At 41.8% G+C, this 27,318-nt stretch overlaps 1 protein-coding gene across 9 annotated transcripts in view; it reads right to left on the bottom strand.

The window, feature by feature from the left end:
• LOC107220644 (synaptotagmin-7) overlaps positions 1–27,318 on the bottom strand; it is a 208,181-nt gene that overhangs the window by 33,448 nt on the left and 147,415 nt on the right. The window contains exons 1-2 of one of the 9 annotated variants that reach the window (XM_046738294.1): positions 18,459–18,837; positions 1,299–1,536 (exon numbers count right to left, since the gene is read on the bottom strand). The exons of 5 other annotated variants lie outside the window; for them this stretch is intronic. In XM_046738294.1, the coding sequence (XP_046594250.1) occupies positions 1,299–1,363 (65 nt within the window). In that variant the 5' untranslated portion in view covers positions 1,364–1,536; positions 18,459–18,837. Of the gene's footprint in view, positions 1–691; positions 721–1,298; positions 1,537–18,458; positions 18,838–27,318 lie in introns of those variants that run through there. 3 more of the 9 variants (XM_046738293.1, XM_046738295.1, XM_046738296.1) reach the window with 3 other exon arrangements.

The raw sequence follows: 27,318 nt of genomic DNA, 5'->3' as shown, positions 1-27,318 counted from the left end.
AAACCATTAACAGAGAGTGTACGAAGCAGCAGCGCTACGGCTGATGAAAAAATGCTTTTAGAAATCACGACGAGCTTTGATAAGTACAAAGAAAGAAGGGTTATTTACCACTGAAAGTGAAATCACCAACTACCGTCCTTTGACCTCGAAATAGCTCTTCAGTTTTGACTAGACATCGTGAAAGAAGTCCAAGTCCTCCTTTTGAACGTGATACGAAATTATATGCAAAACGCAGTAGCAGCCGTATCTAGTTCTAGTTGAATTTTCTTGTACAGAAAGTGTAAATGACTACAAGCCGTGAAGAGTATTCGGTAGAGATGCAAATTTCGTTGTAGGTTGTGCACAACCGAGAGTCGTATATCCCCCAAGTACGTAAAGTAGTAGAGTACCCGCTTTGAAAGAGAAGAATACCAACTTGCGAAGAGTAAGCGTTAGAACTGAAGACAAAGGACTCGGCGAAGAAAGTAGAAGAATGAGCTTTGATCTGATTCGAATACTGGCGAAAAAGGGAGGACTTGGTGGAGGTGGTTCATTTTGAGTCGAGCGGAAGTTGAGAGAGAGAGAGAGAGAGAGAGATAGACGGGGAGACTGAATGAAACGCGTTTGAATTGACACCGAAGCGAAGTTTCTCCGTGAGAGGGAAAATCGAGCAGACCGAGGGTGGATATTCAGTTCGCGAAAGTCCCGGTACCGTCGTTCCGCCATCCGCCACCCGGTTTCCTATCTCTCTCCACACCCTCCAGACTCCACGATCGGAACAGACCGACTGCGTCAGGGGAACGTGTGTCAATCCCATATCCAATAACCGCATCTGAATTGCTTGAGCGTTGTACTGGAATACCGCATCTGCTGCATCTATACCACACGCAGTCCTTGGTCCGGTGTGTCTTTATCCAATGCCTACTCGTCCGCTGGACTGATGCCTGTTTGTTCAGCCCGGCGCGTGACCCTGTAAGCTGGAACATCGGTCACATGACACGAGTGGCTATTGATCAGAATAGCGGAGAGATAACTTATCGCTGTACGTCCTGCACGGCGATGATACAATCGTCACATTTTCCAAACAGATTTCGCGCGTTGCTTGCGGACGTTTAGTTGGATGATTTGTGACTTGAGTTTAGGTCGTCCGACCCGTTTCTCTATGCTTGATGGTTTTTGGCCTCGCGCTGTTGTGTAATGAACGAGGTCCGGCCCGAACTGCCGGAATTCCGAACTTAGGGCTAGTACGTACATACATTGTTATGGGAAATTGGAATTCTGTTCTTCCTACTAGACATAATTTACACTGTATAGCTTACCTTGCCGTGTAGTATTCGAAAAATGCGACCATGATTTCCAGTGACCTCGTGAGAGCAGCCCACATGGTTCATTCTATTGTACAAAGTTTACTTTTGCTTTTATATAAGTTTATCAGACCACATCACAAGCGTATGGTGTTGATTTAACGTTTCTAATTGACATGAGGCCTTGGCCTGGGATCAGGAGTCAAACGTCGAAGGAGTTAACCGAGGTCTTACAATCGAAGGCAAAGTTACGCTGCTCGTGAAATGATATAAAATATAAAATTGATTTGTTTGTTCAAACTGCAAGTTTGAGCGTATTGTACGGCATAATACTTGAATTAAGTGGAGGTATGGCGGTGTAATTCATACTGTAACGTTCCAGCGAGTGGATAACACTGCTGAAAATGATAGCTTTGAAGTTTGAACGAAAATTTATAGTTCCATGGTGTCACACGTGTCATACGTATCGTGAGTGATATTCGGTACTGCGCAAGTCCTCTTTTTCGCAGACCGCAATACATAAATATATATATATATATAGAAGTGCTCAATCGAATATTTTATCTTCATTCCAATAGAAGCTTACTTATTTTTTGAAAAAGACGAATTCACCAAAGCGAATTCTGAACAGGTATTTCCCAACTGCGGTGCGGAGATTGTTCTATGTGCGAAAATACCGAATCAATCAAAGAATTTGCAATACTTTGTCAGGGAGAAAATACAGGTGCTCGGTAAATCCTTTCCGAATGAATCCAGTCGTCTGTATATTTTATGGCAGAGAGACAGTTGTACCCAATGCTTGGATTAAATCGGTGAAAAAATTCCGGAATCCTGCCGGGCTAATTTATAAAAGTTTACCAACCGATACATCAAGATTACCGAAAGACTTGAAGAAAAGATTCGTTGTAATTCTTGCATCAATTTTTTTTGTCTTCGGATAGGAAACTTTAGGAGATTAAATTACACCTCCCCTCTGGATCACAGTGACAAGCCAGCACGATCTATTTTCATCTTCCGATAATCCTGTTTTCGAATAAAGATCTCCCCCGCCCCGATTTTTAATCCCTACTTAGTCAACCTCGCGCTGGATCCGCCGTTTATTCCAAGTTCTCATTTCGCGCCCAAACTCGAGAACTCCGTTAAGCACTGGCGAGCCTTGCCAGGGGTTGGAAATTGCGCTCCAATACGACGAGGGGGGAGGTGGATGTCGTTGGGTGGGTACGGAGCAAGGTGAGTTGAGGTCATGCAGGATTAGGGTTTCGGGACGTCGGTCTGGTCTCGGTGAAACGCTATTGTCGTGACAGCGATAATTCAGCTCAGTGGTATCCGAGATTCTACTTAGCATAATACCGACTCGCGTGTGTAGTTAATTTCGGCGTGGGTTCTAATTTAATTACCCGTTTTCATAGCAGTCTCCCATTGCCTCGAAAGCCTCTGATGTGGGAGAAACTTTTCCACACCACCGCTGAGTCCTTTGACAAGTTTTCCGCACACGGTGCCCAGGTTTAAACGTGTAAGACGTACGTGTGGTAGCAAGGTGCTCACCGCATGGAATGGGCAGTTAGAAAGACGCACGCGGTATGTGGTGCAACAAGAACTTTGTACCGCGAGACACAAGGTGTACGAAAACAAGATATTTACTCAACGCCTGTTCTGCAGCGTCGAATTACAAAGCCTGTCGTAGGCTTAGTTGGTACCTCGCTCAAATATCCCACGAAGGCATTGATTACGTTGGAAATCTAGGGAGCTTGTCACGTACGGGGAAAAGTCACAATACCACGCACGTAGAGTTTCAATTAAATTTTCAAGTAAACGATACAGACAAATGATCACCAAAACATTCGTGTTGCAGTCTCTAATTCGGAGAGTGAAGGGTTAAAGATTATGATTAAAAAAAATGTTCGTCCCACACAACCGTTCCTTTTCGGATAGGAGGGTCAATTAAGAAGCACGCGGCACGCTATAGCGCAAGTTTTAAGCAATAACAAGTGGCCAAATTTTTCATTACATATAGTTCATGGTTATCAGGGAATTCTTCACACTTACGAGTCACGCCTAGAGCTGACGACATTCAAACACATTACAGGTTTGAAGTGATTTAAAATGGATATAATTCCAAGTGTAATACGGTACTGGAATTATCAAATTGCGCCGTTATTTATTTTCCGAACATTGTATCATCTATGTATATTTCACAGGTTCATTAATCTAATTTAACGAATCGGCGCGTGGTAGCGTCGCTAATTATACATCCAATGAAACACCCGACGGTTTTATCACGCGTGCACGGACAAATTTATCTGACCTTTCGTGAAACTCTTATGGAGCTTGATCGTAACGCTGAGAGGGATCTTCGTCGTCTACCCCCATGCCGCCCAACCAATCGCCGCTGTCGTTTACCTTTACGATACATGCCTGGGTAAGCCCGCTCGGCGGTCTGTAACTACGGGAATAAGAGGGCCAAGTGAAAGTGCAGGAAGGCAGGGTTGGTTTTAATTAAATATTATATTCCCGCCCAACCTCGGGGGAATATTTCGCGCCAAAGTTCGCGTGACTCGACGAACTAGACAGAAGTCGGGCTGTTCTTCACGCCTAGTTTTCTTCTCCGCGCCGCCGCATTCCGGTTTCGAACGACGTTTACCGGTACCAGTTTTAAAACACAGTGGGCTTGTCTTAGAAAGCGATGATTAATTCCGCGCGCTAATTGCAAGGTAAGGCGGGGATGCGTGATGAGTTTTCGAAAATGAGAAATTCAAACCGAGGAGAGAATTGTGAGTCGGGAACGCTGAATGGAAGAATAGATGAACAAAAAGTTGATTAAGTTGAGATGTGAAAAAAAAAAAATAAAAATCAAATTCAACCGATAGCGGATATTTAGGATGTTCAATTACTGCTGAATCAGATTGCATGGCATTCGGGCGTGAATATTGATCAGCGTTACGGGGGGAGCAAACCCAACATCGCATGAGCTATACTCGTTTACATGAGTATCGACCTGAGATGGCGCGGCGACTGATTTCCCGGATATAACAGAGCTAATAACCGTTCGACAAACAAGAATTCAGCAGCGTAGCTGCAGGACGACGTTTGCCTACGTGCGAATTACCGGATGCTTGATACGAATTTCCCTAATCATTTACAAAGCGACAAATTTATCTCAGCTTGAATCGTTCCGTGATATGAACTGACAATGATCTCGCACCCGAGTTACAAACCGACGACGCGGCGAGGGATTTTCGCGTCGACTAAGCAAGAATTTCCCCAGTTTTCACGGTGTCGGACAATTTGAATAATTGGTATTATCACCGAAACGAGCAGCTCGCTCTGCCCGTAAACTCTCTTTCAAAGACTTCCCCTATGATTACGATTCAATCTTCACGAATTTTCAGAGCATGCGTATCTTTCCACTCTCTTCGGAGGATCACAACCCTTATTGAGGTGGGGATTACCCCAAAGTTTCGGTTAGCTTTTCATTTTCATCACGTTTCCAAGATATATCAGTGATTCAATTTTGCCGTGCCAGAATATTCGGATAAGGCGCATTTGTTACAGTTACAAGATCTGGGAAGAATTTTCTCTGCAGAGCGTACAGGAGTTCTTCGTGATTCACGAAGCTTATGGGCTCGGTTATTTCTATTCGATGGTGTTCCTCAGATCTGGCAAGATCGAAGAAATCAGGAAGACGTTTAATCAGGATTGGAAAGAATCGCATGCCCCGTAGGCTTCGGGAACCGTGCACGTAACCAATAATGACGTCATTATATGGAGGATAAAGCAGATGGAACGAAAGGACTCGACTGATATTGGATCAGATGGTATATCTTCAAGGATGTGGGAACGGCTTCGAATCGATAAAAAAGCGAGGGAGTGAAGACGGAGAGGGGGCTGTTTTTGCCGGTGAATCTGCCTGAGCTACGATTGCTCCGGAGGCGTTGGGATATGTCATAATTTTCCGGGGAGGAGTATCATGTTTCACTTCACACTGCGAGAATTTCGCTTCAGGAGTCGGGAATTTTTCCCTCTAGTTATACTACACGCGCGAATCCTTTTCGACTCTTGCACGTTCATTCCCAGGTTCTGCAAATAATGCTGTACAACCGTCGAGGAAATATCGAGCGCGCGGTGAGCCAAAGTGTTCCAATTTCGTTTTTCTTTTCTTTTTTTGCTTCAACACCTTTTAAAGCTCCACGAATTTAGCGCTCTGATCGAGGTCTGCTTTTCATCCTATGCCCGGATACCGTAACAAGGAAATATAGTTACGACATGGTCTACCGGTAATGGGGCTGCGTTGTACGGAGGTGCTGCATGATTTTTTTTCGAAGTTTATAACGCCATTAGAAAATTTAATACTCTATCGAAATTTACCTACTGAATATTTATTAAAACACGCCTGGCGTTAATACCCGTATGCAGCCTATGAATATGTGGTAAAATCAGAGATGAGAGATCGAAGATGAGAATTTCTCTTACGCAATGAGCCGCCTTTCATCCGTCTGCCAGCTTCCCGTGTGATACTTGCACCGATAATACCGTATACAGGATTCAGGATAAAAGCTTTGATATCTGACGGAATAAAGGATTGTGTACAAGCTGATCGATTTTACCGACAGGATTATTGATCTCACAGTACCTATCTGTCGTAGATACGATGGAAAATAAAGGCCGCAAAATTGTTTCCTATACCAATTCATGCGTATAACAGTTTTATCAAGGAGAACAAAGATTCGGGCAGGTTGTAGGAATTATAGATTTTCTGAAAAGAACTCACATGTTTTGCAATTACTAGTGAACATCCGTCTGGTTTTCTGAAACTCGATCGAGTTTATTCATCATCGGTATTTCGTGATTTTTTATTTTCTTTTAATTTGTGCAGAAATTTGAACATTGAGAAGACCGTATTTTTTCTTGTTACGAATGAAGTAATAAATTGGTAGTAAAATTTTCTCTATTTGCACAGGTTAAAATTTTTTTCCTGAAGGATCGTTACAATTTCTGAAATTTGGAATCACACGGACGATCAGTTTGAAAACTTACGATACAACTGAGGAACCGTTGCTCAAAAATTTGTAACTTGATATTATAGTTTCAACACAACGATCACAAATTGTTGATAATCTAAATGATCGAAGACTAAAACGTCTTCGTAGTAAATAACGCATACCTATCGCCGGTTGGATTTTGAGAATAAGGGTTTTCGAAAAAATAATCAAAAAGTGACAGAGTCGTTCGGTAAGTATACTCTGTGGTATAATGAGTCATATCTCATCACTGGTCTCGACCAAGTATTCTCCACTTCAAACACGAAATTACGTTGAGGTAAAAGATTTCCAGAGCTCTTTGCCGTAAAGAACAAAGGAAGCAACGGAAAATAAAAGCTCTCCGAGATGCGAACCAGTATCGTAATGAAATATGCGAGGAAAGTGAGTGCCAGCGGGGTAAAACTGTCGGGGGCAGGTGTACTGGACATCCAAGATCAACGTCTTCCGAAAATACTGACTACACACGGTGTGCTTTCCGGATTCTGGAAAGGCACCAACTTTCCCGCCGAGGTTCGAGATGGTACGAAAGGACTTCGCTCCTGTTCGTCGGCGGTCCGGGCACCAGGTCGACGTCGAGGCGGCAGGGTGCCGACGGATCGATGCGACCAAACTACCACAGCCAGGCCACCCGTCCGGGTCGGTACGGGCAAAGTTGACACTCTGGGCCGATCGCTAGGACACGGAAGAAGAGACGGTGTCAGGGTAGCAGACGACACGAAGATACGAAGACGCGGGCCGAGGGTTGACCTCCTAAACGCCCCCGGCTGACCCCTCGAAGAAAACTAATGAATCTTTACCCCAAAGTCAATAACTCCCCGTCCGATTTCCCGAGTCGCCGTTAAGGATGAGAAACGGATGAAAGGGTGGTTAGAGAGAGAATATCGTTCGAAGAATTCACCTCCTCGCGGATATTGCCGGTATATTGCCTTTCATTTCTCTCGTTGTGGCTCGAGTTTAACGATTCGATTCTACGGTTCGTTTATTGCAGCCCGCGTCTCCGGGATGCGAAAAAGGAGGAAAGAGAGCTCGGTAAGTTCAGTTACACGTTTTAACGGGTCACCAGTGGCTCCGTTGAGCAACAGGTTTGCAGCTACCTAGCCGCGCAGTGTCAGCCTGCGAGATTTCGCCGTTACGAAAGTTCAAACCCCCTTGGCTGAGCGCCACGCGTCCACTGTGTTGACCTTAACCCTCCCCGAGGAAGGGGATGCGAGCTTGGCACGCTCCTACGCTGATGGAATATGTATTAAAGCAAGACCAGCTCGCGATTCGTCCTGAATAAAAGTGCCCTTGGGTACAACCTTCCGAGATTATCCAACTCATCCCGGCAACGCTGGTCCGTGTGGATCTTTTCACTGAAATCCTGTAAATTGACCCGCGTGTATAATGCCGGTCTCACTGTTAGTCAACAGTTCGACGCGTGCCATCGGGACACGAAGAACCCCGCGAAAATCGACCGGGGTAAGTTCGACGGTTTTGTTCGCGTTGATACTTTTGTTGAAAGATCCCATAAACCTTTCATCCGGTTCTTACTTTTCCTTTTAGATCCACACCAATTCTACCCGTATCACTCAACGGAAGGCAACACAAAACTTGGCATCTTACATTGTTAGAAGGATCAAGCTGTTTTTATTATCTTCTTTTTTTTTCCTTGCCTCCACTCTCTTTCAGAACACGACCAGCCGCCGACGGCCATTCGTCTCTCATTCGAATGGATTTCTTATACTGCATCGAATAATTCTATACACGACAGAATTTTTATTACAATTCTTCCCTTGTTTGAGGCCAGTAAGGAAAAAAAAAAACTAAGCAAAACTAAGAAATTTTAGCTGTTTTATCTCGACACTTTTCTGTAAATACCCGATGGCCTACGGTAGAATTTTATGTCAAGCGATTTGTAGAAAATTCAATTACGCAAAAATAAGATAGTGAGCCTAACATCAAAACTGGATAATCGTGCGCTTATTGAAATTTTGATCTCTTGAATTTTCATCTTGGCGAAGACAATATTGTAATTAAATTCGATTTCATTAACTCCAGTCAGAGCTCCGGAATCTTTGTATCGATTTTATTATTATCATTCTTCATTTCACACTGCTCGTTAGACACTTTCTGTCAACGCGTTACGACACTTTATCCGCGGCGGCTTTTGGTAACGGTAAACTGAAAAGGGAGACTGTTCTTTCAGCTCGCACGAATAACCAGAGCGTAAACGTATCTCTGGGCTCGATGTTGGCACAAAACCGCAACTCAATCACTCGAATAATTTATAACGCGAACGGAGAACGAGCCTCAAAGGGTTAAAGGTTAATGTAGCGCTAAAGCTAATCCCTGAGTTACATCGAAAGGTCGAATAAGCCAATGGACAGCCAGTTTTATGGCTCATACATCCGTGCATGGAGTAGCAATTCCGGCAGCCAAGCACGTCTGGATGTCAGTGTATACGAGCGACCCAATGAAAGTAAGAGTGATAAGCGACGATTAAATACTCGCAGAAATTGCGTCAATCCTTGTCATACGGTTCTACTTGAATGTGACTATAATACGTAAAACAAGCCATCGGGATTTTTCACCCTTACAAGAAAAATATCCATCATTCGATACCTCGAATTAGGACGTTTAGATTTTCATGAAACCTAATTACTCACTTGGCCAAAAGTGCGCTGCTCTGCGGCAGTTAATTGAAGTAAGGAATGAGGGTTGGCACGTAAGTAAATAAATAAATACGTAAATGAATAAAGCGAGTTTACCAATTAAGGGAGCCTCCTACCAAAATGAGGGAAGACAAAATTCTCGGGGACTTGAACTTGGCGGTTATAAGAGAAGTAAACGCCGCTCGGCGAGCTGCCGTAGTATTTCACTGGAAGCTATCTACCCTCGAAAATATATCTTTGGCCCCGCTCTGCAACCGCTTGCAAAATTCAGCCCTTCCTCTCCCACGTCTGAAACAAAACTCATCAGCGGTATCTACCGAACAAACCCATTAACCGAAATGTGTCGTTAAAACGTCAGTTTGTACGAAACGCGAGTGCATTGAATTCTCGGCACATTAGTGTGAACAAGTCGAGCGTACATCTGCAGGTGAAAATTTATGCAGTCACAATCGCCTCGGGCAACCGCCGACGAGTACAGGGAAAGGAATTGATTAACAAGCGTGATTCAATCACCAGGCATGTCGGGTTGCTCGACACACCCAGTAGAATTAAATACAGGGGACTTGAATTCAGCTCCGCACGCGTCGCGTCAAAAAAAAAAAAAAGAAAACCAAAAAAATTCCATAAATCGAAGCCGTTCGAACACTTTACACCTGAATTGTTTCCTACGTTTTAGGGGCTGTTCAACGTTGCGTAACGAAATCGTCCGACCGTAAGGGACGATTATTAAGATAAATTGTTATAAATTGCGTCTCACGGACGTCTTCGATTTTAGAAGATTTTTTTTCCACGCAGTTGATAAACGAAGTGTGGCATCTGTGGGTCAAATTGACGTTGAGGTCACACTCGCTGAATGAATCTTTTGCATTATGTACGGGATGTATTTTCTTTTCTTTTTTTACTTTTTGCGGAGTTTTTTAATTTAGCGAGGTACGATTGTGAACCGAGTTGCGGGTAAGGCCGCAATCGAGCCTTTAGACGATTGAGGCAATTGCAATTCGACGTGAGTCTTGGCGTAAATGAATTTGAGCGGTCGTTCATACGATTTAGGAATACCGAAGAATCTCAACAGCGTCTTTGTCACTCCATCGTGTCTTTGAGTGCCTCTGAGGCACGAGGCACAATGTATTCACGGCTGTAGATTCCGGTGCTCTCCCAACTTTAACGGTGAAAATTATTTCACGGGGGTTAGCTGCGCAGGGTGTGGAGGTGCTTGAAATATTAATAAGACGAAAGCTTTAAATTCCAACGAATTATCTACCTACGGATGAAAAGTAGGAAGTTATTCATGAAGGACGGCGATGCAGGGCTTGAAACTTGGAAAAAGTAATAGCCCATATTTTCAGACAGTGTAAAAAAACGGATAATTTTGGATACTTTACGACGTCGTGCATCGTAATTCGAGACTCCAACGTTAGTTTACCCTCGTTCTGCCCTAAGAATCCTTGGATCAGGATTTTGGCACGTATAACTTCCCGTCGTGGCACCAAATTTTTTTCATGCCAACCCAAAGATGGCACTAAAATCCTACGTTTCCTTCATATTTAGTTTTTGCCGTGTTGGGCGGATAGAAAAGTAGTCGGGTTTTCAGTTTCCCTCGAACCATTTCACACGGATATATTTGATATCACGAATATGTAGTAAAAATTCGATCAGAAATAAAAAGACGAACAAAAATACGTACACTAATATAAATTCAACCGTGCTTACATTTTTTTACTCACACACGGATGAGGCCAATTCCTGCAGCAGCAGTGATTTGAGGTATGATGGCAAGATTTTTTATTTTACCCGCAACTAAACTTAAGCATTGAATTTGCATAATTTTGGCGTAAAGCTTGAATCCGGATCGTTTTCCACTGACTAAGCTGTTGGCTTAGGATAATTTGTAATTCGCAGAGGTCACGGACGGAGTTTCAGGGTCGTAATGTCGATGAGTAAGATAACGAGAGTCCGTATAACGCGATTAATAGACGCCCCAGTGTCTGGTGAAAATCGTTTTTGTGATGATTTCGTGAAATACTTAACGGTATATTAGATTGCAGGCTAAGTGAATAGCCGCGTGAATTTTTTAGTCCTTTCGCTTCTTTCTTCCCGTTATTTTTTTTTCGAAAATGCCTGAGCCCACAAAAGGCAAACACACTCACGTCACTACCCCCCCCTCAGTAATCAAATATCCGTAGGAAGAAAATTTTCTTATTTTCTTTACGAGAAACTCTTGAGAACCGCTGTTCAATAGTAAGTATCTACTCAGGCTACCGCCTTTTACGATTCCCTGCGCAAGCTCTTCGGAGTCTAGAGGGTTGAAACCGAAGGTTCTTCTCACTGCCACCGGAGGGTGGAAGCGACATAAGGGCGAGTGTATGCAGGCGATAGCGAAAAGGGACACGCGGCAGGCGTTGCATTAAAGCTTCCAATTTTACGGTCCCTTCGATCCAGAAAAGCACGAACCTTGGACAATTTAATGCATCACAATACAGTTATATATACATATATACAGACACTTTACTGCGTAACGCGTCGTTAAACCACGAACAGCGTCGGATGCAATGGGTACCGACTCGTTACATTACACGAAGAGTAGTAAAACATTCCGGAAAATAGTAATAGAAAACAAAAGAAGAACCGAAAACCGTGTCTACAAATCCTTTCTCTTGATCAATACGAGCGCTAGATTCAGGTCGTACATTGTCTCAGAGTGTGAGGAGACCAGCGAAATACCCGCGGTGAAAGCTCTCTGCAGCAGAATACGCGCCGACTTTGATTATGAAATATGCGGGATGCAGCTCGTTGGACCAAAGAGTGCAACATCAGAGTCCGCGGTGCTAATTGCGGCGAATGTTAATACACAGCTCGCTCTCTGCGGGAGATGATAACGGATTCATTAATCAACGAGGCTGGATGCGCTTCTGTGCGGTGCAGGATCGCGCGTACGAGTTATCACGCTGATTTGATGGGCGAACCTGCTGAGTTTTAGGACTTCGGGATCCGGGGATCCTCGGAAGAGGCCGGATGCACGGCTATATCACCTAATGCTGATGGAGAACCCATGGGCGTCGGTGGGACTTGATGAAGCGATTAATAATGGGTCTTATCGCGCTCGACCAAACCGAGGGACTGGGTAAATTGTGAATGACAACGACCCTCGACGATGCCGTGTGCGGATTAACAATATGCGTGAATAACCTGGCCCGAAAATCGCGCGATGTTTACCACTCGGCGGTTGGTCGTGTCTATCGATTGATCCTCGACTCGTGTACGAGTGGAACGTAGTCGCGTATCGACCTCTTCTCGATAAATGGGCTCAACAGGTTGTCCGTGTAAGCTATTTCTAGCAGCAGAATCACGTTAACTTGGTCTTCTATGTGACGGACTTTTGAGGACGAAGTTTGTCGGACCGAAGATGACGAACGCGTCAAAATTCGTATCTACTCGCGCACTTGTCAGTGTTTGGCATGTGATAGATGATTTTGAAGAAATTCCTCAACATTTTTCCTAGGATTTATGTTGCAGAGCTGTAACTTGGAGCAATATAGATAGGATAAATTGACCATGAATGAGGGCATGATTGACTTCTTGTTTTTCAGTTATAGACATAATTTTATGAAATAATTCTGCCGAGACCGTGAAGTACTTTGAACAAAATGAAATATTTATTATCTTGTGTCCGAGGGAGTAATTTTCGCCAAATTTTCTACCGCGCGAGGTTTCAATTTAACGATGGTATTCTCTGCCTTACGGCGTTAAAAAAACAGACCATTCATAGATCACCGAGAAAAATATCGAGATTACTGTGAAGATAATAAGTAGACAGAAAGTGACAGAAAAGCGTAATCATCCGAGGTTACGGCCAACATATTGCTGTTCTGTAATTCCGGAAATTTAAAACAGTTGGCTTGTAATTTATTACCAAGCTTCAGGAAAATATTTTTTCTTAATTTTTAATACACGGGGACGGCCTTTTATACTGGCATTCAATATTGACGCAGGTAGCATAAATTCCTGACGTATTTAAGTATTTGTTTTTGAGAGGTGTAGTTAGAAATGAATTTTTAACGTTAAATTACGACAAAGTACGAAATTCGGGAAATGATTTTTGACTTGGTAAGTCGAGGATTTTCCATTCATCCCCACGTATACCTTCGTGCTCATCAATAATTATTCAACGCCACTGTGTATTTTACAATTTTGCAATTTCCACCCTTAAATTTTCCGACAGGTTTAATCTCTTATTGACAAAGTTAGAGCCGCGGCAAAAGGGAAGAGCTGTGTTCAAAATTACTCACGAGTAATGAAAGCATAACATATTCATACAACGTTGATAACTCGTGACTTTTGATAATATTTGACGACCTAAATTCGCTTCAAAAGCGAAGTAAAAAAAATTCCGCACGTATAATTTTGACTGGCCATTTATGATGCGGGTAGAAACATGTGTGTGAGAGAGAAAGAGAGAGCGAGATCGAGGGAATACGGAACAAACAGGACGACGAGCCTTTCCTCTCTGTGGACAATAGGCCACTTCAACTTCAATTTGAAGATTATATTGAATTTATTCGCTCGACATTAGAAAGTATAATGAGCCTAGAACCTAGGGAAGATTGAATGGAAAGAGAGAGAGAGAAAAGGAGAGAGGGAGGGAAAGAAGACGATAAAAAAAGGAACCCGAGAGAGGATGAAAGCCAAGAAACGGCGGTTGTGGGGAAGAAGAGCTGTGCAGTCTGATTGAACCTGCTGCGGCTGAAAAGCACAGATACAAACGATTCTCGGGCTGCAGGGCGCATTGCGGAGACACAATTTGGTAACAATAATAGTTGGATTGATATTGCCGATGCCTTTCTTCTATCAATATACGTATGTATGTAGGTATGTAGGTATACAGGTATATAGGTATCTGCTCAATATACTCTATGTACACAACGGAGGTGGCCCCGAAGTTTGTTCAGCCAGTAAATCCATATAATCGATATTAACACTGCCCAGAAAACGTGTGACAGAACTGAATCCGGTTGGAAATAAAAATACAGAAAAATAAAACGGCAATAGCTTTTTTCATAACCGAATCCGGTAGGGTGGTCATCAATTATTCAAACAGTCGAACTGGCGAATGGTCAATGGCATTTCATCTGTCATTTCTCTCACATATGATTTATTCATTGTATGAGAAAACAGAAAGCCAAAAGAGGAAAAACGACCATGATTTTCAACCGTGTGCCAGAAACTGCAGACCGAGTTATCTTTCTTTTTCGCTGGAAAAACTCGCTGTACAACAGATTATTAAACTTTCCAAGCTTCTACTGGGATATACATATACAGCGGAACGCGGTTCTACCGAAATTGAAAGTGAGCACCGATGGATCCCAACTTCGTTTTATACCAGGTTAATGGTAAAGCTTGCAGAACGCCGGAGTGGATCAGATGGGCTTTCTATATGTACGCTCTACTAGCCAAGCTTTGATATTAGTTCGTAAATGGAAACGCGGAGAGTAAAGTCGGATCACTTCTGACCCAGCCGTAAATTCGGGATAGTAGTTCGGCACATGTACGAGACGATATATTACGCGAAATTGGAGGATTCATCGATCAGAAATTTAAGTTGCGTCAATTTTACGTAAAATTATTTTCGACTCTATTCGTTTCATTTCGTTGTAGAGCGATACTGCTGCCCGGTTCAGATATTAACACCTATTTTTTTTTTTTTTTTTTTAAATCATGATTCATATTCACTATATTAGTTTTCCCCGTATATAAAATTTCAACGATTCAGTAACGGTTTATGTTTTCTAATAGTACCAAAATTAATACTCTCAAGGTCAGTAGGGATGTGCGGAAACACGCGCGAGTCGCTTACACATGGTTGGAAGACGCTTAGGGAGGGGGGGTAAGAGTTTGCACTTTCGAAAAATCGAACTTTTTTTGTCTTATCTTATTGTTAAACATTTCAAGAATATATTACCAAGATTTTAAATCGATCTGAGCAAGACTCTTGAAGTTATTGTCTAGTTAGTCTCTTGCCCTTTAACACTATAGCTCTGACAGCAGGTATACAGCTCTTCACTTCTATCGTTCTGGTCCATTATCCTGTTTCGAGAATATTTTATTTACTAAAGACAGGTAAGTAAAGCCATGAAGACATATTTTATATTTGTATGTATACTATACACTGTACAATATTTTAAAACGAGAGACGAGCGTCAGTTTGTCGTTGTACGTTCGGTCGTGCGCTTGTGATTTTTTCTCAAAATCATTTTTTCAAAGTCCGTGTTCACTGCCATTTAAAAATTACTTGACCGATTCATTTCAAACTTGGTACACATTTTATACATATAAAATACCTCCCCCCAACGTTTAGTTCAAATTTTTTTTTTAGATTAAGGGGGTTTTCCACTCACAAAATGGCGGAATTTTTCGTGGAAAATAGCAGTTTACACTTTAGATGGCCACCAAAAATCTTTAAATGAAAAAAAAAAATAGGCATAGAACGTTGGGGGAGGATTTGATGATACTTTGACTAAATTTTAATGGTTTTTGATTTCAGATAATTTCCGACCGTGATATAGTGAACACCGCAATTGTTTTTTTTCTAAGACGTTCTGGAGCAAGCTCTGTAACCGGCTTGTTTTTCAATATTTCCGCATGAAAAAATTACAGAATATTGTTAAAAGTATACTCAATAATGTACAAAAGATTTGAATAAATTTGCTCAATCCATACTTTTAAAAAAAAATTCACAAGAAAAGTGTTTCTTTTTTTACGCTGAAACCCTTACCCCCACCCTTAAACACTATTTTGGATGGAATTAATATTTCGGGGTGCATATATTAAAACATTACAGCATGGGTGAAAAAAATTGCAAAAACTGTTCATCAGGCAAGTGCGGATTTGGAAAAATGAACATTTCACTTTTCGAACAACAACCGCCATCAAAGTATTGCGTATTTGTAGACACATATCCGAGTAGGTACGCAATCCACCACAAGTTACCTGCCGCGGTGCCGAATAATTCATTCATTCCGTATACTCGGGGTATAAATACCATGCGTAATACGCATACGCATTGTGTGGGGGAAAATAAACGACGATGGTGCGAAAGGCAGAGTTATCTCGACGATCGATTCGCATACGGGTAAAATGAGTGATTGTTCATAACTGCGTGATGTATGTAGCTGCCTATATTACTTCCGCAGTCACAGTGAAGATATCGATACAAGTTTCAGGTAAATCGGTTCATTGGTTGTTCAGTTTAACGTTGACAAATAGACAAAGAAATAAAACCTCTTATTTATTAGTATGAATATAGAAAGATATATAACAAGCTTACATGTAATCGCAACGTTTTACTAATTTTAAGCGGAATTCGTTTTCACACGAGAATGAAAAATTTCTCGGCAAGGTTCGAGGAGGTGAATCGAGGCTTGAGTAAGTTGACGTGAAAGAGGAAGGATTTCGCCAGTGGGTCATGCGGTGCACAGCCCCTCCTCCCAACCCAGTACTCGTCTTTCATTACTGAACTGTCAACACCTTCTCCAACTTCATTTCACGTCCGCCTGTGCAGCACAAGGCGTCGAGCACGTGAAGCGAAAAAATTGAATGCACCAAGGACGCGGCGTCTCCTTTGCAGATGTACACAATCAAACGCCCTCAGCCCCGTTCACTCGAAAGCTTTTTCAATTACCAAATGGTCTCGAGCCTTCTCCAATCTCCCAATATCCCGCAGGACTTGACTGATAATCCGGCGAAAATCTCACCTCGACGTGTATATTTCCCGTACACCCTTAGTATCGGCTTTTGTATCGCTAATCGATCTCAAGGTATTAAGGACCCAAGGCAGCCTTTGTCCGCAAATCTCTGCCCGCAATTTCTTGGCTTTAACGAAAAGGAACAAAATCATTGACCAATCCCCGAACCTCAGCCTGCAGCGTTCGACGTTGAGGAAAAAGATGACAAAAACCTCATCCATCAGCATCGTAAACGGACCTAGATAACCACGCAATTCTGTCCGCGACGCTTGGCTTGCGGAAAAGAAAATGGCTGCCGTGCGGGGCTAGCTGCCGTTTCAGAAATGCGTGGTATATTGGTACGAGAAAGTAATATGCATGGAAGGGTAGTGTCTGGCACCCCGTGGCGTATTCCCTGTATTCAGATTGAAAGTGAGGATATTTGAATTCAAGACGTTATCTTTCCGTTCCCCGTCCCTCCGCGGCTTCCCCTTTTTTATCGGAAAAATTCGCCCCGGGACAAGTGGCTTCGGGCTCGATTTGCACGGTCGGTGGAGATCGGCAAGAGAGAGGGTATAATTACTCCTTCACCCTCTAAGCTTCGTTAGCCCCGCAATCAGTTCGTATCTATTCAAACTGATCCAGGTGGGGGGTCAAGATAGAAATCATCCCTACTTGGATGCAACCCGAACTTCCTCACATTCGTGCACGATTATACATTGGACCGGTCCGCGGGTTTCCGGGAGGTGGGAGGCGTTTGGTATACGCATCCGAAATGAACGGCTCGACGGCGAGGCGGGTTGAAAGTGGTAAATTGAAGCGAGCCGAGACGCGAAGCGACGAGCCCACTTGATAATTCCTACCAGGAGCCCTTTGTGCTTCGGATTCCATCCCCAAAATAACATTACCGCGGTGTGAATTATGGGTCCAGCCGATTCGGGCCATTGTCATATCGGCTTCCAGTGTTTGAACAACATTCACGCTACCGCCTAAAGTAGAGAAATACTATTTTTTTCTTACCTTCTAGCGCACAGCTCGGAGGAAACTTGGCTAACTTTTTTATCAACGCATTCGGTGATTACGGTCTGAGAATTAGACGTAGTAGTTTTACTTACATAATTTCTAGTAATACCCTCCGTTACTAAAAACTATAGAAGTAAAACTATTACGACTAATTATCAGATATATATATATATATACATTAGGGTGTTGCCCGATAAAATAATTTACAAATTTCCACTCTGGCACCCTCTGAAAAGTTTCGGATTGAAAGAAAGATTCTCTCCAAAGACGCGTGTTCTAAGTGACGTCTAAGATGGCGCTCATTTGACTTTTCAGTTTTTTAGAAAACGTGCAGAATCGAGAATAAGCGCCATCTTAAACTTAACGTACAACGCTAACATCACGGTAGAAATTAGCAAATTATTTTTTTCTGAAACATCCTAACGTTATATAAATATAGAATCAGCGATAAGTACGGTTGTTCATATCGCTATATTTGGCACATGGTACAAGCTTATCCTATGGTTAAAAATGACAGAAGGTTGCTCGACTTATGATTTCTAATCATTCAACCGGGTTGTCAGAAGTTTGTTTGGGTTGAAAGAAATATTCTCTCGAAAGATGAGCGTTGTACGTTCAGTCTAAGATGGCGCTCATTTGACTTTTCACTTTTTCAGAAAAATATATACATATACATTACTTTTTACCGATTCACTTTCGATTGTTGTGACACCATGGAATCTTAAAATCTCGCTCTCATCTTACCAAATACATGTGATGCGGTTGCCGACACAATTTTTACCAAAACTTCTCTGGAACTTCAGTTAGGTATAAAAACGACATATAGGAAAGAAATATAATTTGAAATACTTTACGGCGATATTTCACGACGAGAAACAGGCGATGTACTGCCTTTAAGAGAAAGTAGAATTATTGACGATTAGATCGATTTTTATCTGAACTTCATTATTTATACGGATTGGATAAGTGTAAAAAGCAGCCTGCGTCTTTGACTTCACCCGGCTAGATTTATCACAGTAGAAAGTATCACTGTCGAGTCAGACACTACGTCCTGCCTCCCATGCTAAAATGCGTAGGGTAAGTGTACTCTGCGCCTCGATCACGGAACACCGGTCTGACTCAAACGGAGTCGCACCACTGACTGAGCTTTCGAAGCGTCGCGTTCGCGCCGCGCGCGTTTGGATCCAACCCTCGAGCCTTGTACGCTATGGCGCCATCTTGGATCTTGGTGGAAACAGATGAGCGAGGAACGGAGGGATGCGGAATTGAAAAGTGTTGTGAAGTGGTAAAGAGTAGGGGTGCATGCACCTATGATACGTAATACGGACCCATATTCAAATTGAGACTACGTGCCCGTGCAATGTCGCGCTTATGCGCTCAGCCGTTTTATCTTTCAAGACCGCACGCGTCGCTAGAACTCGTTAAAGACCATCTGCAGGGATGCAGTGTTTCGAATAAATCATTCACGGTGTGAAGCTGCTAAGGTGCTTGTAGGGTCGTAAAGATTTTTATTGGCCAATAAGCGTATTTTTTACGGTTAAAAATTGCCTCTACGCAAAAATTTTTGCACCAATTGTGCAGAATTGAAATGACGCGATAATAACATTTCAATTTAGCGGTAAGGACCCGCCAGACACTTCGAACTCACTTTAGATATCCTCAAATATTTCTGACAGCCCAGAATTGTTTAATTTTGATAATTACTTTGATCCTTTCAGTTAACTTTCACTCGTGAATTTAGCTTTCACAGAAAGTTAAGATTAAGAAAGTTAAACTTTGCAGTTAACTTCAAACCTTACTATACGCAATCGCTTATTAGTGAGAAATATTAATTTCTAGGGCATGATGAATTTCGCTTATTGACCATGATCAATAAACTAAAATAAGTTTCCGAACTCCCGCACCTTTGTTTTTGTATGAGGTATACATTTTTTGTACACCTCGAAAAACTCAGTCCATTGGCGATTTGTCACGGTCCTGCACACGCGCAGTACTCCTTAATTACACTTTTATATCTATGTAATTGAGCGTACATGTGTTAGACGATATAATATCAACTGTCGAAAGTACCTATAAGACCGAGAAAGATCAAGTAGGTGGAAGTAAATTGCTATTATTCTTTAGACGGTAGCGTCATGTGGTACAGGCATTTGTATCAAATGATAAATTTCGTCATGGAAACGGTTCTCGAGGTTTGGCTTACCCAGGCGGCCTTTGTTTTTCGTATTTGCCAAAAATAAACGTCCAAGATTCAACGTCGCGTGAATAAATGCGGTATCACCGTAGAAAAACAGGAGAGTAAAGATTTCATGCTTCGATGTGTAGCTTCATATATAGCTTGTTTGTCGAGACATTTATCCAAGTTGTAAATTATACCAGCGTGACACGCACCGAGGAGCTGGATAAATAGTGTTTGTTATTTCAGCCGATGTCATCTCTCCATGTTTCAGCACGTAAATTCAACATTTTCTACGCAAACTTTTCACACACCCCATAAAGTCGCTGGGTACATAACGCTCAGAAGCAGGAACACACGTTCTCCTCAGCCGATATCATCTTGCGCGTTAATCTCGTTCTATTTCTGAATTGGACACTTTTGGAAATATCTCAAAGTGATGAATCTTTGATTAAAGCCCGAGCAACGTTCCTCCTTGCGTAGAGCTGCCGGTTTCCTTCTTATTTACCACTCATCGTGAGTCGGCTAATTAATTGAACCCCCACAAGCAGCGGCGAACTAATCCAAACTGCTTGCCTCGGCGAGGGTGATATTTTATGAAACTTACCCGCAAATTACACGATACGCTGTCGTATAACACGTTGCTTCAAAATACGTTGAACATTGAAAAAAGAAACTGTTTTTCCAAATCAATATCGCCGCACGGATTCTAAGAACATACAACATTCAGGCTTATTCTTGTACATTGATATAATCGTATGAAAAAAAAATTATTCACGAGTTCAACTTCTCTGACGTCAAAAAGCATCTTGACATTGTGTTCATGACGTTTACGAATGTGATGAATCTTTAACAGGGATGAAGGTTGCTTCTGACTGCAAAAGTAAAAAGTAGTAAGGTGTGTTACGTAAAAAACAATAATAGTGATAAAGGACTGTCGGTTTTGACATCTTACAGAAGAATGCGGTCTATGAATTCACCAAACTGGTTCCCTTCCTTTCTTCTTCTTTGTCTCACCCTCGTTGACGTTAGATATTCAAACGTAATACACTCGCGCATCATCCACTGTGCCGTTCAATTGGTATACAATTTCAAACCTGACAAGAAGTCCCGTTCAACCACTGTTTGAAATGAATTGAAAGTGTCACATATTTGACAGCCAAACTCTAGGTCTGCTCAAATTTGATAGAAGTGAATGTGTGCGATACACGGTACGGGAAGGAATAAATTGAGGCGTGAAAGCTGGGCAGCAGTTTTTCCTCCGTTTTCCCACCATCCGCGTTACCGGAGAAAGGCCATCCCCTGTTTTCACCCCAAAAAAGAGTTTCCGAATGAGGGAAAATTCATGCGGTTAGGACGAGGAGGAAGAAAAAGCGAGGTGTAAAGGCACGAAGGTGGCTCCAAGGACGGAGGGTTGCGTGTAATGTGATACAGGCTTCGATACATATACCGAGAGAATAGAGAAGAAGAATGAAGGAAAAAATGAAAAAACGAAGCCTACCACGTGTGAAAGTTTACATTTTGCAGGAAATTTGAAAGCTCCCGGCGAACGAAGATTGAAATAGATATACATTGTGGAGACGGTAGATACGCGTGTCAAGATAAGATCGTAAATCGTTTTGAACGAATACTTTTCACGATGCTGCGTACGAGCAAGTTTTCAGTTTCAAATGCGTATCATCCCCGTATACATCCCATATCCCGTCTCCCATATCCTCTGTCATTCTTTTTCCCTTCGCTATTTATCTTGACGCGTGAAAAGGTGCAAGAGAGCGATATCGGCTATGTTGGTGACTCCCTGCCGGTCAGCGGTACTTGAAACTTTTCACGTTGCGTGAGTATTTTTACAATGGTAGTCGGTATCACTAGCCACGTCATGTTATAAGGTATAATAACTACGTGGGGTTTGGTGACACGCGAAGAGGTCAACGACTTTGTGACAAGGTAAAAGCCGACAGCTCGTGTCAGATGTCAGCGCACATTCCTCGTCACTCTCTCTCTCTCTCTCTCTCTCTCTCCCCATTACTACGGGTTTGTGATGATGTGAGTCGAGCTATTGATAAGGGGCAGGTCACATTACTTGTCCGTTTCGATTTTAGCAAAGCGTTCGACACGGTTCTCACATTCTCATAATGCGTAAGCTTAGATGTTATGGTTTTAGTGATTCAGCTCTGAGCTGGATCTTTGCTTATCTCTCAGGACGTACTCAGGCTGTGGTAGATGACGTTGGTGCTAGGTCTGAACGGAGATCGACTGCATCGGGGGTACCTCAAGGATCAGTCCTAGGACATTTACTTTTCTCCTTATTCATTAACGATATCAGTAATTCACTTAAACATTCCAATCACGTGATATTTGCGGATGATACTCAAATTTATTTGAGCTGTGAACCGTCCAAGATCCATCTAGGCCTACAAAAGATTGAACAAGACGTTGTCGCCATAGCAGAGTACGCTAAAGTCAACCAACTGACACTAAATCTAGGAAAATCGAAGATCCTCATATTGGGCAGCAATGGAAATGTAAATTCACTCGGCCACACAACACTCCCTCGTATAGCACTGAATGACACAGCTCTGCCTTATGTGAGCGAAGCGCGTAATTTGGGGGTTGTAATGTGTGCAAATCTATCTTGGGCGAGTCATGTTTCAGCCGTTTCGCGGAGTGTGCATTTCACACTTCATAAGCTCAAGTATCACCGAAATGCACTTTCACTTGAGCTCAAAACTAAACTAATATCAACTCTCATTTTTCCCATTCTAGATTATTGTTGTCTTGTTTATTACGATTTAACGATTGAGCTCAATACCAAGTTACAAAGACTAATAAACTGTGGCATTAGGTTTATATTTCATTTAACGAGGGACGAACACATCACCCCATACAGGCACCAGCTAAGGTGGCTATCGGCAGACGCAGACGTAATTTATATAATAAATAAGTAAATTAATAATTTTTTGCGGATAAATACTTTCCAAATGCTACAAGGAAATGCGCCATCGTGTATAAAGGAAATCTTCGTGCGCCCTGATATATCTCTTTGTAAATCATTACGTTTAATCCCACTCACGTTCCACATCCCACCCCACGGAACTTCTACTTATCGAAACTCATTCCATCTATCGGTTGTCTACTTCTGGCACTCTCTTCCGGTCGCGGTGGTGTCTGCCTCCTCAATTGAACTTTGAAAAACTATGCTGTTTACATATTTGTATCAAATTGAAATTTCTGCCCTAGGTTAGTGCTTAGAAAAAGACTTGTATAAGCGTAGATTTTTATGATTATGTATTTATATTTATATTACCGATCAATTTTAATACTTTAATTTTGATACTTTAATTACTATAAGCGCAATCGAGTAGCTGTTGAAATTACGATGTTTCATGTATACTTTGTTAGTTGCCGATTGTTCACTCAATTGTGCTTCAATGTTTTTCTACTGCGATCTTGATTGTTATACTTTCTCTGTTATTTCTTGTTATATATATTATGTGTTTCGCTAAAATGCTTTTTGTTGCCCCAAAGTTTTAGTATGGCATAAAATACACAAATCACAAATCTCTCTCTCTTTCTTATAGTTTATCTAATGATTTATATATGTATACCTATTGCGCTGATATCTTCTTAAAAGATGATAAATAATTATTATGTATACTGCGTATTGTTTATTCTTTATTTATATGTCCTATATTGTTGTTAATGTAATGTGTTGTTCAGTTGTGAATAATAATAAATATTATCTAATCTAATAATTTCTTTCCATCAACAACCGTCTCATACCCATTAGTATTTACATTTGTACGTTCATTTCTCATTTCCCCAAAACGCGTCGAGTGCAGAAGTGCTTCTGCTTTCACTGCCAAAGTCGGGGTGGGACTCGCCTTTTCGTATCATTCATTCAAAGGGAAGTCAAAATGAGAAAGAGGGCTTTATTACAGACGTCGTCCTCATTTTCTATATCGTTGTAGTAGGTCTAGTATTTGCGTATTATAACTGCCGCGCGAGAGAACCCGACGTTGATGTTGGTGAACTGGAACGTTTCAATTAGATGTGCTTTCTCCTTCAAAAGACGAAGCAGGAGGAAGAGCGCAAGGTGAAAGCATGGGTGAAATAAAAAATAAAAATACATTAAAGAAGAAAAGGAAAACAAAAAATAGTTACGGAAAAGGCGGAGGTGATTAAGAAGGACGTGAGAGTAAAAACCGGAGAAAGAAATCGCCAAGTTTTCTCCTTTCAGGAAATCGTTGATTTCTTCTAGTTTAATTATGTTTCACCGGTATAAGACTGATACGAAACGCGTTAGAACGATTCTTCTTTTGTAATACGTAGTGTTCGGTACATTCGATAACAGCCTGGAAATTCAGTTGCAGAAGTCAATTAACTTCAGATCGATGGTAATTTTCCTTCTACTTCGATTGGTTTTCTTTGCGAAGTTGTTAATGCATGCATCTTTATTTCAGAAGAGGTTGTACAGTTTCTATATTTGTATGGGTTTCCGCATGCGGAATGGATTGCGTGGAGCGTTTTACTTCATGCCACGTCACGCCTGACAAGTACGCTCGTATATGCATACGAACCTACACATTTTTAGGAAAACACAATACAAGTGCGTGCAGAAGGAATTGTAAGTCGCATTTACCACCCCGAAAGTATCAGAGCCACTCGCGAAAATCAAGTTTTACTAAATGCTCGACTCAGTTGTGTGAATTATAGGTATCGACAGCTCCTTAAACTCCAAGGTTTGAATTGATTTTCGTCAAAACGCCTCATAGGTCAGATCTAAAAATGTTTCGCATACATTTTCTTCGCGAAATGTATAAAGCTTGACAACGTATCGGGACGTGCCGTCCGGTCGAAAAAGTGTAGAAGTAAAAATATGACAGGTAACATTATCAGAATTACCTGAGATTGATGGGGTGAAATTTCAATCCAATAGTGCCAAAATAAAATATGAACAACACCACCGTAAATGCAAAGTACCATATGAGTAGAAATTTTTCAACACTCTATAAGCGGTACAATATTTAGATGGAAAACAGCAATGGAAAAATAATACAAGTGCTAAAAGTTTTATTTTCTGAGGCAGCTTACTGAGCTATGTGAACTTGGTATTCGACTTGCTCCGGTCTCAAATTTTTTTCATGATTTTGGAAGATTTGGGTATGTAGTTGATTGTAGTATATATATTTTTTTTTTTGCGCTACTACAAACGAAATCGAGTTTACTACAATCAACTACATACTCAAATCTTCCAAAATCATGAACAAAATTTTAGATCGGAGCAAATCGGGCGCCAATTTCACGTAGCTCTCTTAGCTTATACTTTGTATTTCGTTTTTAATTTTTCTTACATTTAAATATTGACGTAAAATTTTTTCAACTGATTACTTCACGAGATTGACTTCTTTTAATAATAATCTTAGTTTATTTTATCAGCCCGGAGCCTAGGCAAGTTTTGAACCGGACTGTATACCTGTCACCTCTCTCAATTTCGACTCCAGCCGTGAGCCTCAGGAGTGTAAGTCTTGGCCCAATATAACGGTTGATTGAAAAAAATTGTTGAAATTTTCTAATCGAATGAAAATGGCGCTTGTCGGTGCCACTCAAACACGACAGGTAGGCTTAACGAAGCGCTTCCAAAGCCTACGAGGATTATTGCGGGTATAAAGACGAGACTCGGCTAGATAAAACCTTTAACTTTTTAACAAGAACCGACGCCACGTGAAAGCCTTCTGCATATTCATGTGGCACTGAGCGTCATTTCGTTTCAGGCACAGCAAGTGGTGAACCTAGTTTAGCTGGTTCAGCTATGTTACTACAGGTAGTCAGTCGAATACGTGACATCGGTGCAATGTTTCGATCAGCTTCAAAGTGACCGGATTGGATTTTAGCAGAAAAAATATTGATCAACGGCGGCAAAAAATTTCCTCGATTAGTTCGTCGATTGATTAAACGAACGCCTGCGTCATTCGCGCGATAAACTAGGGAGGGTAAGAGAGCAGCTGGTGAATAGATCACCCGTTTATTTTTCGCACTTGGCAAACCAGGTATAAATGCAAAAGAACCACCGTCCCAAGTATTTTGCGCCGTGAGTGTCGAGACTCTAAAGTGACAGAAGTTCGACCCCAGGGGAAGAAGCCCAGGAATCCAGCGGGAGCGAATATCGAGATGGGTCTGGGGCGGTTTTCATCCCACGATATGAGCGGCGCTACAGGTTTCTGACTCGATATGAAAATACGGAGGCAGCGAAACGGTTTTAAAATTTTTCAATTTATAAATTTTGTTGCGCCCCAAGGTTGCGTTGAGCGGAAAAGTGTCCCATTGCCATGTATGTTAGTGAAGAATGCGATGGGGCTGTAATTTGAACATTTCTCTTTGCCCTCCCCGCCAAATCCCGATTACCGTTTAACAACTGTGCGGCTTTACTTTCCTTCCAGCAGCTGATACACGCTCCAGATGTTGCTCACGGTTAGAAGCTTCCTTCGTCATGGACACGCGCTTGTATAAACGTGAGTTAACCAACTAATTGAATTTAATCGCCGACTGAACCGTGGGCACAAAGGGACTCGGCGACTAGACGTGCTGTGCGAGAGGAGGGAAGCTGCTATTCGAAATTATGAAAAATACTATTCATGCGGTGAATTGATTCGTCGATTTTCTTCTCTCCGTTTACCACGAAATTTTTTTTTTTTCCTATTCACGTTATAGCCCGGCTAGGCGGCTCAATTATTAAGTGCGCTGAGAAATCTGGGTTACGAGTAATGGAAAGTCTATCACCCTTGAATTGTTTCTTCTTTTTACGTTCTTCTTCATCTTTTGATATTTATATTTTTGGTCTTGCCTCTTACATGCTGCGTGATATTACCACGTCATTCGAGACTTCCATTTTCACTGTAATTTCGATGCTATCAAAAACGCTGATACAATATTTTTGTAGGAATAATTTTCAGGTTTGAAATTTTTCACCCTTTATATTTCACCAATAACAATATATTTCATCAATCTCTTGTTCGCTTCGCTACAATATTATAATTTTTCAAGTAAGATATATTACAAATCCATAGAAATTCTCACTTTTTTCTGATCTTCCATGTTCTATAAACACCAGTCGTAAATCGTCCGAGAAAATAAATAATGTATAGAATTTTTTTTCAATCCAATGCCCTGGCGACGCGCAAACGCGAGATACCCGTCGTCAAACTGATATGGGCCGACAGCGTGTCGACAGTGACAACGTATTGATCTTGTTCAACAAAATCTTTAATCAAATGAGATTCCTCGATCGAGAGTAATGGCCGCGACGTATTCGGTAGGCGAGTGAAGTCGTTTTTAATGGGGTTACCCTGCGATAGTTATTGAATCGTGTGTTTCTTCATCTATACTTCTATACTAATATTATGAAGAGGAAAGATTTGATTTTTTGTTCGT

The sequence above is a fragment of the Neodiprion lecontei genome, chromosome 4, assembly GCF_021901455.1.
Source record: "Neodiprion lecontei isolate iyNeoLeco1 chromosome 4, iyNeoLeco1.1, whole genome shotgun sequence".
In the NCBI taxonomy this organism is placed as follows: domain Eukaryota; kingdom Metazoa; phylum Arthropoda; class Insecta; order Hymenoptera; family Diprionidae; genus Neodiprion; species Neodiprion lecontei.
Note: the sequence above shows the minus strand (reverse complement) of the source record. Positions and strands in the feature narration are given on the sequence as shown.